Source organism: Hemibagrus wyckioides, linkage group LG28, assembly GCF_019097595.1.
Source record: "Hemibagrus wyckioides isolate EC202008001 linkage group LG28, SWU_Hwy_1.0, whole genome shotgun sequence".
NCBI classification, from domain to species: domain Eukaryota; kingdom Metazoa; phylum Chordata; class Actinopteri; order Siluriformes; family Bagridae; genus Hemibagrus; species Hemibagrus wyckioides.
This window is the reverse complement of record NC_080737.1, coordinates 15,098,522-15,112,892: the sequence shown is the minus strand read 5'-3', so window position 1 is coordinate 15,112,892 and position 14,371 is coordinate 15,098,522. Positions and strand designations below refer to the sequence as shown.

General features: G+C 38.5%; 2 protein-coding genes across 5 annotated transcripts; one reads left to right on the top strand and one right to left on the bottom strand.

Moving 5' to 3' along the window:
- The first annotated feature begins 1,049 nt into the window (after positions 1 to 1,049).
- thnsl2 (threonine synthase-like 2) lies at positions 1,050 to 9,353 on the top strand. Of its 4 annotated transcripts, none has more exons than XM_058382550.1 (9): positions 1,051 to 1,396; positions 1,797 to 1,955; positions 2,023 to 2,217; positions 2,798 to 2,950; positions 3,429 to 3,665; positions 6,262 to 6,410; positions 6,484 to 6,609; positions 6,896 to 7,050; positions 7,210 to 9,353. In XM_058382550.1, the coding sequence occupies exons 2-9, from the start codon at positions 1,817 to 1,819 to the stop codon at positions 7,424 to 7,426; spliced, it is 1,371 nt and encodes a 456-aa protein (XP_058238533.1). In that variant the 5' UTR covers positions 1,051 to 1,396; positions 1,797 to 1,816; the 3' UTR covers positions 7,427 to 9,353. The 4 variants fall into 4 exon arrangements, with proteins under 4 accessions (XP_058238534.1, XP_058238533.1, XP_058238532.1 ...); XM_058382549.1 differs by having other exon boundaries at positions 1,667 to 1,955; XM_058382548.1 differs by having other exon boundaries at positions 1,052 to 1,396; positions 1,714 to 1,955.
- Positions 9,354 to 9,806: 453 nt separating this feature from the next.
- Positions 9,807 to 12,108, bottom strand: oxt (oxytocin). Its single transcript, XM_058382552.1, has 4 exons — positions 11,998 to 12,108; positions 11,728 to 11,852; positions 10,756 to 10,960; positions 9,807 to 9,979 (listed from the first exon to the last, which is right to left on the bottom strand). The coding sequence occupies exons 2-4, from the start codon at positions 11,848 to 11,850 to the stop codon at positions 9,852 to 9,854; spliced, it is 456 nt and encodes a 151-aa protein (XP_058238535.1). The 5' UTR covers positions 11,851 to 11,852; positions 11,998 to 12,108; the 3' UTR covers positions 9,807 to 9,851.
- Positions 12,109 to 14,371: the final 2,263 nt, after the last annotated feature.

The following is a 14,371-nucleotide window of genomic DNA, read 5'->3' as shown; positions in this document are numbered from 1 at the left end:
TAAAAAATGACCCTTTTTTCTCAGTCAGATTCAGAAATACATGTAGTTGTATGAAAATGATGATGGCGTTTAGAGAGGAAGGCCATCTGCACTTCATCAAAAAAATATTTATCATTTAATAAATTACTTTTGAAATTTTACACAAACACACACACACATATATATATATATATATATATATATATATATATATATATATATATATATATATATATATATGTATATATACTGTAAATTCAAAAAGGATACGAATTTAAATTGTACTGAGACATTGTGCCATTTATTTTTCAGCATTCCACTCATGCCAGGAAACTTTGGAAAGACTTGTCTAGATTTATACTTAATAATAATTTATAATTGATAATAATTGATAATTATTTATATTATGTTTTTATAATTTTATAATTTTATATATAATAATAAAAGTATTACAATTATTTAATTATAATAATAATAATAATAATAATAATAATAATAATAACAATAATAATAATAATAATATTTTTTGTGTTTTGAAAATGTTTTACTAATGTCCTGTCCAGCAAAGCAAACGGATATTATATTATTAATTTGATTTTAATTTTAGATCATATCATACGCATCAGTGCATAAATGTAAATGTAATAAAACCAAGCCATTGTTTTTGACTCCTGAACATGACACTGAATAAAAATAAAAGAATTAATTTTAACTTCCAAATATTCTACAGAGGTTATTTTTACTCTGTCCAACGGGGCGCGGTGTCTCTATATAGATCTATTCCTGGTACTTTGCTCTTTGTGTTACACTAAACTTTATGACGCTTTATGCATGCTACATAAGTACAAACTTCCACACTACATAGGGCGCATATAGCTGCCTTCACGTGCGTTCGGGAATTGTCGTAAATACGAGTTTTCCACTGGGAAGTTGCGCACGCCTCAAGTCGTAATTTCGACTAGGAAACTCGGGCTAATTTTACATCCGACATGAGAGAAGTCCTAAACCGGAAGAGAGTACTGTTTCTGTATTGTTCACTTTTTCTAAATACAGCTAATGGTTAGCACTTGCAGATTAATTTTCAATGATTCCGCAACCATTCTATGCACTGTGTACATTTTGAACAGCGTAAAAATGTCTTGTTATTTGACCAACATTTCGCTAGCAAGCTGGCTAACTGATTTAATATGTGCTTATGGTGTGACGTCGTCCATGTTTTATCCTACTCGTAATTACCACTGGGAAGTAGGATGCACGTGACGGCAGCACCCTTGTCATGCATGCTAGATACGACAGTACAAACTACCATACTAAATAGGGTCCCTACATACAATTTGACACACTATTTAGTGCTCTTTTTGGACGTGGCTACAGTTCCTGAGGTCTTCTGAAGGTGTTTCTGTAATATAACATTGCTGTAAGTATGCAACACACTTGGTGAACAAGCTGAGCTATGTTCCTGACTTCCATGATTTTATTATAAATCAGTGACATTTGACAAAGTAAGACAAAAATAAAAGACAATGCAAATCATGTCAGGATCGTTAAGAAGCCTGTCGAATAATGCAACAGCATTGTTTGTGGTGCTTTGGTTTCTTCCAGATCGATTACACTATTATAAATAATAATGTGCCATTGTGGAATATTAAGTTAATTCTGTCTCACATCCTACCTGTCCTCCTCGTAGAAGCTGCTCTATTTTGCCACATCTTTTACCCTTGCTGCATTTTGTAGCCAGCCAGATACAGACGAGATGCAGTACTGCAGCACACGTGGAGGTGTTTATGGCTGGAACTTCCACGATGTTCTCTTCTCAGGCTACGCTCCAGACGGAGGCATGTTCATGCCCGAGACGATTCCTTCAATCTCCCCCGCCACGCTCCGATCCTGGTGCTCTCTGTCCTACCGGCAAATTGTGTGTGAAGTGTGTTCGCTCTTCATCCCCGAGCAGCTCATCCCGAAACGGGATTTGGAAGGTAACTTAGATGCTTCTACTGTTGCTTATACCAAATGCATTTCTAAAGTGCCTTGGTTTCGTTCCAGACCTCGTATCCAGTGCTCTGTCCAAGTTCTCTGTGCCAGATGCGGTGAAGATGGTGCGCTTGAAGAGCTCTCTGTCTATCCTGGAACTGTTCCATGGAAAGACGTTGGCTTTTAAAGATCTGGCCATGACATGCACCACACAGTTTCTGGAGTACTTCCTGCGTAAGGACAACAGACGTGCCATCATCCTCGTTGGTAAGCAAAAATTCTCTCCATCTCTTTTTCTCTCACATACTACTCCTCAGGTACTCATGACCAGTTCCCGCCTGATCTGTCCTGATGCTCTACTTCTGGTTGGATTTCTCATCACTTCCGCTAAGGATGAACCCACATGTACAGGATAAACATACATGAGATTATTGTGGATGGTAACCATGAAGATCACAAACTTCACCCAGATAGACATCATGTTATAACTAGAATGAGTTTCCTGGTTATACACTTGCACTTTTTGACTGGATAGTACATGTTATAGAAGGGAATGGTTTATAATCAAACTATTCGGTGTCACCCAGATGTGGAGGGATTCCCTTATGAGTCTGGTTCCTCTCAAGGTTTCTTCCTAATGTAGTCTCAGGGAGTTTTTCCCCACCACCATCCCCTCTGGGTTGCGCAATCAATGTAAAATGTTTATTGTCAATTTATATATTTCTGTAAAGCTGATTTGTGACTATGTCCATTGTTAAAAGCTATAAAAGGTGGACACGTTATGGATATTTCAGTACCCCACATATACCACTTACTAATGGAATGAAATACTTCTTTTTCTGTACAGGGACATCTGGGGACACCGGAAGCTCAGCCATCAGCAGTGTGTGTGATCTTAGTGCCGTGGACATCGTGGTGGTTTTCCCACGTGGACGAATCACTCAGGTGCAAGAGAGACAGATGACCACTCACATAGAGGACAATGTCCATGTTTTTGCAGGTGAGGAAATGTATTTCACCATTATGTCCTGTTTGACACATTCATTCATTCATTCATTCATTCATTCATTTTTAGTCACAAATCAGGGTTTTGGTGGATCACAGTACTTTATAGGGCACACATATTCACACAATCATTCACACCAGTTTAATTAAAGTAGCCTGATCAGCTATGAGCATGTTTATAGGATGTGGGAGAAAACTGGAGAACCCTGAGAAACCCCCGGGACATTTTATATGAAAATATGCAAAGCAATGATCATTTATTTTACGTGATTTGGCAAAGTAAAATGAAAGAAACACTTGATTGATCTTTGTATAAATATTAAATACAAAGGTTATTTTAATCCCTGGCCACATGACCGCCGCATGACCTGTCCTCACCTGCCGTGGTGACCATACCCATGCTTTTGTGTCTGTTGTGTTACACATTGTCCTCTCGTTCCATTTATTCACTTCTCTTTGTGCTGCACTCAAAGCGGACGGAAGTTCGGATGAAATCGACGTGCCTTTGAGGAAGCTGTTCGCCGATCAAGAATTGGTGAATCGCTACGGTCTGATGAGCCTGAACTCAGTGAACTGGTCACGCATTCTGGTGCAGATCGCTCATTTTATATACGCCTACCTGCAGCTGAGCGGAGTTCAGGATACAGACGGAGACGTACTACCCGCTGTGGAGGTAGTAGTGCCCACAGGAGGGGCAGGAAATATTACAGGTATAGACATGCATTCGGTCCAACTGGTATTAAAACTCTGGTTATGTTTACCGGATTATTATTACAGTCAAACGAGAAGTAGGTATGAAACTGAAGACATCCACTATAATAAGTCTATAAGTCTTACATGGAAGCAGTTTGAGGTCAGTGTATGTTGTTAGGTTACCATTATACAGTTATTAACCCTGAGGTCCATTAGGCAAAATAAAATCTGCTATATACAGGCAACTCAGAGGGCAAAATTATTTGCAAACATTGGATTTGAACATGATTCAATGCCTTCATGTTTACAAGGTAACCTGTCGCTGTACTATGTAGTCACCAGTAGGCATTCCTACTACTGGTTGCCATGGTAGTAATGTTTAACAGTGGGTGGTGCAACCAGCATTCCAAACCAATGTTTATAAACCATGTTTATTTGCATCGTTTCATAAGAAATGAAAGAGGACCAGTGTGTGCTCTTTGCTGCTTTCCTTTTCATTACTCCCCTAAAAAGTCGCTGGACCACACCCACAGTGGTTGCTGCGGCCAGCTCTTATTGAAAATGAACGACCGGCGATCGTTTGTCACTGCGAATCGCTGTACATGTGAACGTAGCATTGTAAGTCACGTTTTAGGTATGTGATTTGGTGGAGCCTATTTAATAAATGTTCATTTGGTCCAGTTATTTTTCTGTTCCAAATGGTGACGACGAGATGGTTTTTTACGACAGCAAAGGCCCAAGATTTTCAGCTAATCTGAGACTCACTAAAACTGGATAATTTGAAGATCTGGTCTAACTATCCAGTTTCTGTGTGCTATTAAAGTGGCCATTTAGTGTATATGGCCCTTTCCCTCCCTTCTTTTCTTTCTTTTTTTTCTGCTAAAGACGTTGAATACACCATGGGATGATTCTTTTCTTATCCAGGCAGGTGAAACGGTGGCTCTGCTGTTTGTGTTTCGAACCCATTCAGTCTCCTATTCTTAGACGTTCCTGTTCAGTTTTTCAGCAGGCTTTGTAGCTCCAGGATCAACACAGACTCAATAGAATCTCCACAATAGCATGTGGCTCATTTAGATGTAAAGGATTGGTTTGACAAAAAAATCTCTTAATCACTCAGTTCTAGCTGGACATCATGTAATAGTAGGCCCTGGTTTATTTGCATGTACTTGTTGAAATACACGCAGTTCATTCATGCACTTTTGTTTCATGAGTGTGTGTGTGTGTGTGTCTGAATGTGTGTCCCTGTGTCCTTGTGTTTGCTTGTTTGTTTGTGTGTGTGTTTGTGTTTGTCTGTGTGTTTGTATATATGTGTGTATGTCTGTTTGTGTGCTTGTGTATGTGTTTGTATATGTGTATGTGTGTGTTTGTATATGTTTGTGTGTGTGTGTTTGTATATGTTTGTGTGTGTGTGTTTGTATATGTTTGTGTGTGTGTGTGTTCTTGTGTTTGCTTGTTTGTGTGTTTTAATTGTGTATGTTTGAATGTGTGTGTATGTCTGTTTGTGTGCTTGTGTGTGTATTCTTGTGTTTGTGTATGTGTGTCCTTGTGTGTGTGTGTGTGTGCATGTATGTGTGTTTGTGCGTGTGTGTGTTTGTGTGTCCTTGTGTTTGTATATGTGTTTGTGTGTGTATTTGAATGTGTCTGTGTGTGTGTGTGTGTGCGTGTGTGTGTGTTTGTGTGTGTCTGTATTCTTGTGTTTCTGTATGTGCTTGCATATGTGTTTAAATGTGTGCCCTTGTGTTTGTGTATGTCTGTGTGTGTGTGTGTTTGAATGTGTTGTCTGTGTGTGTGCGTGCGTGTGTGTGTGTTTGTGTGTGTCTGTATTCTTGTGTTTCTGTATGTGCTTGCATATGTGTTTAAATGTGTGCGTTTGTATTCTTGTGTTTCTGTATGTGCTTGCATATGTGTTTAAATGTGTGCCCTTGTGTTTGTGTATGTGTGTGTGTGTGTGTGTGTTTGAATGTGTGTGTGTGTGTTTGTGTTTGTGTGTGTGTGTTTGTGTGTGTCTGTATTCTTGTGTTTCTGTATGTGCTTGCATATGTGTTTAAATGTGTGCCCTTGTGTTTGTGTATGTGTGTGTGTGTGTGTGTGTTTGAATGTGTGTGTGTGTGTGTGTGTGTGTGTTTGTGTGTGTCTGTATTCTTGTGTTTCTGTATGTGCTTGCATATGTGTTTAAATGTGTGCCCTTGTGTTTGTGTATGTGTGTGTGTGTGTGTTTGAATGTGTGTGTGTGTGTTTGTGTGTGTCTGTATTCTTGTGTTTCTGTATGTGCTTGCATATGTGTTTAAATGTGTGCCCTTGTGTTTGTGTATGTGTGTGTGTGTGTTTGAATGTGTGTGTGTGTGTGTGTGTGTGTTTGTGTGTGTCTGTATTCTTGTGTTTCTGTATGTGCTTGCATATGTGTTTAAATGTGTGCCCTTGTGTTTGTGTATGTGTGTGTGTGTGTGTTTGAATGTGTGTGTGTGTGTTTGTGTGTGTCTGTATTCTTGTGTTTCTGTATGTGCTTGCATATTTGTTTAAATGTGTGCCCTCGTGTTTGTGTATGTGTGTGTGTGTGTGTGTGTGTGTGTGTTTGAATGTGTGTGTGTGTGTGTGTGTGTTGTTGGATTGTAGCTGGATGCTTGGTAAAGCACATGGGTGTTCCTCTGGACCTGGTGGCCATGGTGAACTCTAACGACACCTTGCACCGCGCAGTTCAGAGCGGAGATTTCTCCATGACCGACAGCATCAAGCAAACTCTCGCTCCAGCCATCGATATTCAGGTGCTTTACATTTTCCCCTTCTAAGAGCTGACCTTACCTCCAGAGCACACGTGTGATCGTGATCTGTCTTTAGGATCCTTATAACATGGAGCGTGTCTTCTGGCTGTTATCTGGGAAGGATGGCGCTTTAGTAAAGAATATGATGGAGCAGTTTCAGGACACTCACACACTCTCTCTACCTGAAACACTCCACAAAAAGGTCTGTGGTGGTACACTGCTCTTGTATGTGAAAATGTCATCAAAACTTAAAAAATATTAACACCTGACATCTTGACCTCGTTTGGAAACATTTCTGGCCACAAGCTTCTGGATCAGTGTTTAAACAGTTGTTAGCTAGCCAGAATGTTGGTTCTGATAGAAAGGGGTCAGAATACACAGTGCATGACGGGTCAGGGCTGTTTTGGCAGTAAAAGGGGGACCAACACAATATTTGGCAGGTGGTCATAATGTTATGCCTGATCAATGTATTCTCTCTGTTTGTGTAGCTGTGTTCAGTCATGTGTTCAGGTTCTGTATCTGATGAGGGGATAATGGAGGCCATAAAAAGATGCTGGGAGGAAAATCAGTATTTGGTGTGTCCTCATACAGCTGTGGGAGTCTGGCATCACTACCACCATCCCGTCCTACATGGAGAGAATAGGTCTCACACACACACACACACACACACACACAAAGCCTGTATTTACATAAATTAATTCCTCATCAGTGTATGCAAACACATCACACCAAAGTCAAACACAAAGCCTGTACGATCCACAGGTCATGTTCTAAACTAACCATGCTTCATTCTCTTATCTAGATGCTGCGTCGCGACAGCTTCTCCAGCCAAGTTTCTCGAAGTGGTACAGAAAGCAGGCCTGACCATCGACCTCCCCGATTCTGTGAAGCAGCTGGAAACAAAGGAGACTCGCTATAAACATCTGGAGCGAAGCGAGAACTGGGAAAAAGCGTTGAGAGAACGCATTGAGGCTATCGGGGTGGCACGACAACAAGGAGCGCTGTTTTATAAGCTGTAGCCAGGTTTAGTGACTGGGATCAAATCCTTACATTTGCACTCAAATATACCACAGTTGAGCCTTGATTCACTAAATATTTGTGTGTACAAAAACATGTGAACATGATTAGAAAATTAGGCACTAAATAAGTCGTTATACACTATATTGCCAAAAGTATTCGCTCACCCATCCAAATAATCAGAATCAGGTGTTCCAATCACTTCCATGGCCACAGGTGTATAAAATCAAGCACCTAGGCATGCAGACTGTTTTTACAAACATTTGTGAAAGAATGGGTCGCTCTCAGGAGCTCAGTGAATTCCAGCGTGGAACTGTGATAGGATGCCACCTGTGCAACAAATCCAGTCGTGAAATTTCCTCGCTCCTAAATATTCCACAGTCAACTGTCAGCTGTATTATAAGAACGTGGAAGTGTTTGGGAACGACAGCAACTCAGCCACGAAGTGGTAGGCCACGTAAACTGACGGAGCGGGGTCAGCGGATGCTGAGGCACATAGTGCGAAGAGGTCGCCAACTTTCTGCAGAGTCAATCGCTACAGACCTCCAAACTTCATGTGGCCTTCAGATTAGCTCAAGAACAGTGTGCAGAGAGCTTCATGGAATGGGTTTCCATGGCCGAGCAGCTGCATCCAAGCCATACATCACCAAGTGCAATGCAAAGCGTCGGATGCAGTGGTGTAAAGCACGCCGCCACTGGACTCTAGAGCAGTGGAGACGCGTTCTCTGGAGTGACGAATCGCGCTTCTCCATCTGGCAATCTGTTGGACGAGTCTGGGTTTAGCGGTTGCCAGGAGAACGGTACTTGTCTGACTGCATTGTGCCAAGTGTAAAGTTTGGTGGAGGGGGGATTATGGTGTGGGGTTGTTTTTCAGGAGCTGGGCTTGGCCCCTTAGTTCCAGTGAAAGGAACTCTGAATGCTTCCGCATACCAAGACATTTTGGACAATTCCATTCTCCCAACTTTGTGGGAACAGTTTGGAGCTGGCCCCTTCCTCTTCCAACATGACTGTGCACCAGTGACCAAAGCAAGGTCCATAAAGACATGGATGACAGAGTCTGGTGTGGATGAACTTGACTGGCCTGCACAGAGTCCTGACCTCAACCCGATAGAACACCTTTGGGATGAATTAGAGCGGAGACTGAGAGCCAGGCCTTCTCGTCCAACATCAGTGTGTGACCTCACAAATGCGCTTCTGGAAGAATGGTCAAAAATTCCCATAAACACACTCCTAAACCTTGTGGACAGCCTTCCCAGAAGAGTTGAAGCTGTTATAGCTGCAAAGGGTGGACCGACGTCATATTGAACCCTATGGATTAGGAATGGGATGTCACTTAAGTTCATATGCGAGTCAAGGCAGGTGAGCGAATACTTTTGGCAATATAATGTACATTTCTATTTCAGTTCACTTTAATCTTATACTAATAGTTTTGCTTGTATAACAATCTTGAAAGTGTTTCACATGAGCAGCCTTGAACATTTTGCATGTTTAGAGCATCTAATTCTAATAATGAACAAAAGACACGTAGTTTAATTAAGCACAAACGGTGTGATGTCACATGTTCACGCCTCATTCATGTGAAGATGGTTTCTATCATGTGACTGAACTCACAGCCATTTCTGCATGCTTTTATTTTACAGTCATATCGTGTTTTACACCATTGTACGATTCTGTTTCCAGGAGCCTCTTAAAGATGAATGTGATATTTATGCACTAGATCAAATAATTGGACATACGGTTCAGGGCCTTTATTTTAATTTTAGTTGAAATCTGCCTCGTGTATGTGAATGTTTAAAAAGAAAATGAAAAGCATATACCAGGTGAAATGAAATGGTAGTGAAAAGGGACTGTTTCAGAAACTTTTATCTCATTTTATCTTAATAAATTGCGTGATTTATTTTGCTTTGCTTTCAGTTTTCTTCCTGATTAAAGACTTTATATTATATACAATATTCTATGTCTTATTATTTCATTTCTTTCAGCAAAGCTTGAAATCTCTCCTGTGTGTGTGTGTGTTGTCTATCCCAATGACTACAACTTTATGGGGCCTGTGCAATACACTTGACCTTTTGGACTCAGATAGGACCAAGATACGATTGCACTACTATTCAAGTAAAGCTTAAAACTTGCTGATTTTCATAATTCGTCTTTCCTTCAAGGTTTACAATCTGTCGACCCAGCGGATTCTGATACGGGTATGAAGCACATGGACACGCGAAGTCATGTTAAAGTGTTAAAGCACCACATAAAGTGACTTTAATTGTTGCAGAAAAGCACAATCAATTACAATCGTTAAAATACAAGACCAATATTCATATCTGATCACATTCTAGATCAAGGTCTGACTTTACAAACTGTGTACAAAGGTCATCGGATGGTTCGGCTGGTGTTTCGCATTCTCCTACAACGATGTGATCCCTGAACATCTCACTGGTAAGTCCTGTAGTTTGTCCAGTGAAGAAGCTTCAGGAGCAGGTCTTTGCCGCTGGAAGGTAGACTGTGAGAGGGCACGTCTCCTTCTCCTTCCAGACACGAGGGATCGGTGGTGCAGCTCTCTGTTTCACACGGCAAAAATATCCAATCAGATACAGAGGTCCAGAACAATTGTCCGAGACAAGATCTTACCAGTTTCAGGCATTTTTGCAATATATTTGTTTGTAAGAAGAATGGCTTGTAACAAATATAATGACGATCATATTGTGCTATGATGTTTCTGTAATTTGCAGTTGATAATGCCTCGAAAGTTGTAGCCAAATAACAGGAATCTCTATGAAACTTTTTAAGAAAAAGTTACTAAAATGTTTCCTAATATAAGCTCATTTCAATCATATCCTTAAAAAATAAATATATTTAAAATAAATAACAATTTTTTATTTGTGATTGATTTTTGTCTTGTATTCTAAATTATATATATTATATTTTATTTTTTTTATTATTATTTATATTATATTTTTAGGATTGTATAAGGTATTGTATATACTAGATATTTGTTTAATAATGTAAAAATAAATAAAAGGATAATAAAAGCATTAGATTTCAGCACTGATGTGAAATGTGCCCAGTACACAGTAACAACAATTTATTTTGTATTTTTGCAACTGAACGGTAAAATTTTAATCTCAGTAAAAGAAAATATATTGTATTTAATACCTACTTGTAAAATTATTAACCCGTTTTCTAAGTATTTTTCATATTAATTGTGATTTATTATTTATTTCTATAATCATAATAAATGTTTATATAATAATTCTTTTTATATATTTTTTAAAATAATTTTAAATAATTCCCATAAAAATAATTAATTTAACTGAGACAGCTAACAGCAGCTGACCTGAGTCACAGCAGACTCCTGGTGCAGCACAGCGTCCTGCCACAGAGCCACAGGGTTTTCCTCCAGTCTCACACGCAGAGGGCAGGTAATCTTCCTCCAAGCAGCGCATGGCCTCCAGAGATCCCACCATGCAGCCTATTTCCTCTCCGCAGCAGATACTGGGACCAAAGCATCGGCCCTTATCTCCAGGGCCACATGCCATACACTGAGCACAGACAAGACGACATGTAAATCTACCTAACTATCAAACAGCTATTTGTGCTTTGTTATATGGTTCATGTCATTTTTCTTTTAGCTAGGTTCAGTTTCATTTTATTTGTATAACATTTTTAACAAGAGACATTGTTCGCAAAGACATTACTTCTACAAAATCATTACTTCTACAAAACCACTGTATTTGTCAAGCCATGAGCTGAGAGCTACAAGGAATAACTTCCTGAATATCCTGAAGCACTTTGCAAAAAAAATAAATAATGAATAAATAAATAAATAAATAAATAAATAATTACTTGATCTGGGAAATAAATATTTTTAAAAATCTAAATATATAAATAAATATATTCCTTTTTTGATTAAAAAAATGCTATTGTTTACTTATTAAAACAATATTTTATTTTTATTATTTTTGTTATTATTTTTTATTTTGTTTAGTTTTCTATTTTGAAGAGAAAGGGAGAATGGCTTCTATTACATAATTATAACAAGAAACGAATTTGTCTCTTTAATATTCCACAATATTAAATGTAACTATGAAAGTATAAAAATGACAATTTGTCATTTTTTAATGAACTAAAAAAATATTAATCACTGGCTGTTTACTGTGATACACCATATTAAATGCATGACATGATCTCATCGCCGATTATTTTCATATAACGGCACACCACATTCCTGGAGTATTTCATTCTGAAATATACTTTCTACTATTGTTATGGTTTACTTTTAACAATAAAATATCAGAAAGGCAAATACCTGTCGCGTGGGGACGTCCTGTACTGCTCTTTTGCCACCGATGGGGCAGTTGGAGATGTAGCAGGCAGTGCAGACGGACAGCAGGCACAGCACGCAGAAGACTGAAAGTGGTGCTCCAGACATCTCTGTGAGACAAGGAATAGAAAGCATGATGATGAAATAAATCACAGATCCTATTTCTTCATTCAGAGATAAAGTCGAATGCTGGACTTAATGATATAAGCCATGATCATTAGCTTTAATATGAAAAAAACAAGAACAAATACTTACTTTGTCAAGTTTGACGTTAAGAAAATACACAGCGTGCTTCAGTAGCTTCAGTAGCTGATGTTCCTCTGTAAGCCTTAAGAACTTCCTTTATATACCCTTAAGGCTCATTTTACAACGTGATATTAACACATCATTGCCTATTACACTCAAATAATCCTAATTGGCCACATATTAATTGTGTGACCTGATTAGGACAGAACACTGGTCACTTAGCGATCCAGTAACAAGGATGTGAGTCATCGGTGCTCAGGCCATGATGGTGCATATGATTACAGAATAAGATATTCAGAAGAATTTTTAAAAGGGCTTTTGCTTTATTGTATAGAATTTGGTATCAGGTCAAATCCTCTCTAAAAAAATAACCTTAGAATTTCTTTATTATTATTACTTATATCAGAAGGAGGACTTAGTTAAGTAGTCTTTATTTGTCACATATACAGTACATTACTGCAAAGTGAAATTCTTTCTTCACATATCCCATCCTTGGAGGTTGGGGTCAGAGTCAGCCATGATGCAGAGGAGGTTGGGGGCCTTGCTCAAGGGCCCAACGGTGGCAGCTTAGCAGTGCTGGGGCTTGAACCCTGGTCTTCCGGTAATAAAACACATAAAAACATACTGGTTAAGCTCACACTCATTATAAACTAATATATTTTCGCAGGACAAATGTCCATTCTGTTATAAAACATCTTTATAACAGTTTATAATAATTACACAGTAAGAAATAACATCCGTGTTGAGGGGTTAGGGTTTAGTTTAATTGAGTTTCATTTTATTAATAAGGCTGGTTTTGTTATTTTAACTTGTTCTAGCATGCATATTATTATGTTTTTGTATGATGAGGTACAACTCTAATTAAATAATCTAATTAAATGAGGGGGAAAAAAGCTGTCAGCTATGCTTGGGGACAATTTTGCTGTGCTGTTTGTATCCACTTGTCTCCTTTAAACACTAATGGGAGATCTTATACACTGTTTTAGACAGCACTCTCTAGCAAAACACAAACTGAAGGAATATATTAACTAAGAACATCAGAAAAGGTCCAGATTCTTGTGCTAATCAGCAATGAAGCTGTTCTGACAGCTTATAGTGTCCCAACGTCTTATTAAGACATTAATTTGTCAGAGGTCTGTACACAAAATCGACAGGAATATATCACCAAAGAGTCAAATACAAGATAATTATAATGGTAGAATCATTTAGATATTCCTATTAATGCCCTCATCGATACATTTTGCTTGTATGTAGCTTATAACATAGTATGAATCAAATATACACAAAAGAAGAATACAAAGCAAATGGAAGAAACGTTGTCTTTTCCTCTTCTGAGGACACTTTGTTAACTGTGAATAACCACCACCTCGAACAGTGTGAAACTGTGAGCATTTCTTTTAGACACTTCCACTTTTTACGCAAACGTCTGCCCAGAACATTTTGAGATCAGCGAGCTATATGATAGTCTATCTTAGCCAAAGTAGGTCAGGATCATTAAGTGTTACCTTTATTCATGTCTCATATCCAGATTAAAACAGTCCCAAAATACATGATATTAATGAATTAAAGCAGAAGATGAATGCAAATCGGCGAATACATTTTCAGAACAGATTGACCTTAGGTCAACGAGTGTCATACCCCTCCTGTTTTTTAATAATTTATCTATAATTATGGTGTAATAGTGAATACGTCTCATGAATTAAAATAATTACAGAGACCCTGGTTATTCAGGTCATCATGGAATTTCCGGTGTCTTTATTGCAATTTCAAACCCCAGATATAAATCAAGTGACGTCTGTTTTTCAACAAAAACGGCATTAAACATAAGAATAGGGGGGAAAAAGAGAGTTCGGATATTTCTTTCAGAAACTGATCATTTTTGGTTAACAGATTTTCACACAGCACGGTCTTTAATTGTTTTGAAGAGTAGTGCAAAAAAAAAAAAAAAGACAAGAGAGATAAGAGGAGAATGGTCAAACTAAGTTCCAGGGGAACGGAAAGTTAGTGTATCTCAAACAACCACTCTTTACAACCGTAGTGGATTGAAAAGCATCTCAAAATGCAGAAGATGTCCAAAACGTTGGAGCTACAAAAGCAAAAGAACAGGAATCTGAAGCTACAGTGGACACTTAATGAAACAGCCAACAATGAGACTTTTTAGGTGTGTAAAACAACCAAACAGACAAACAAATAGATAAAAAATAAATGAAAGGTGTTTCCAAAACTATTTGCTTCCCTTCCTGTTCCAACATGACTGCACACCAGGGCACAAAGCAAGGTCCATAAAGACATGGATGAGCGAGTTTGGTGTGGAGGAACTTCACAGATAGCTGATAGACCTGATAGATAACCTGACAGAACACCTTTGGGATGAATTAGAGCG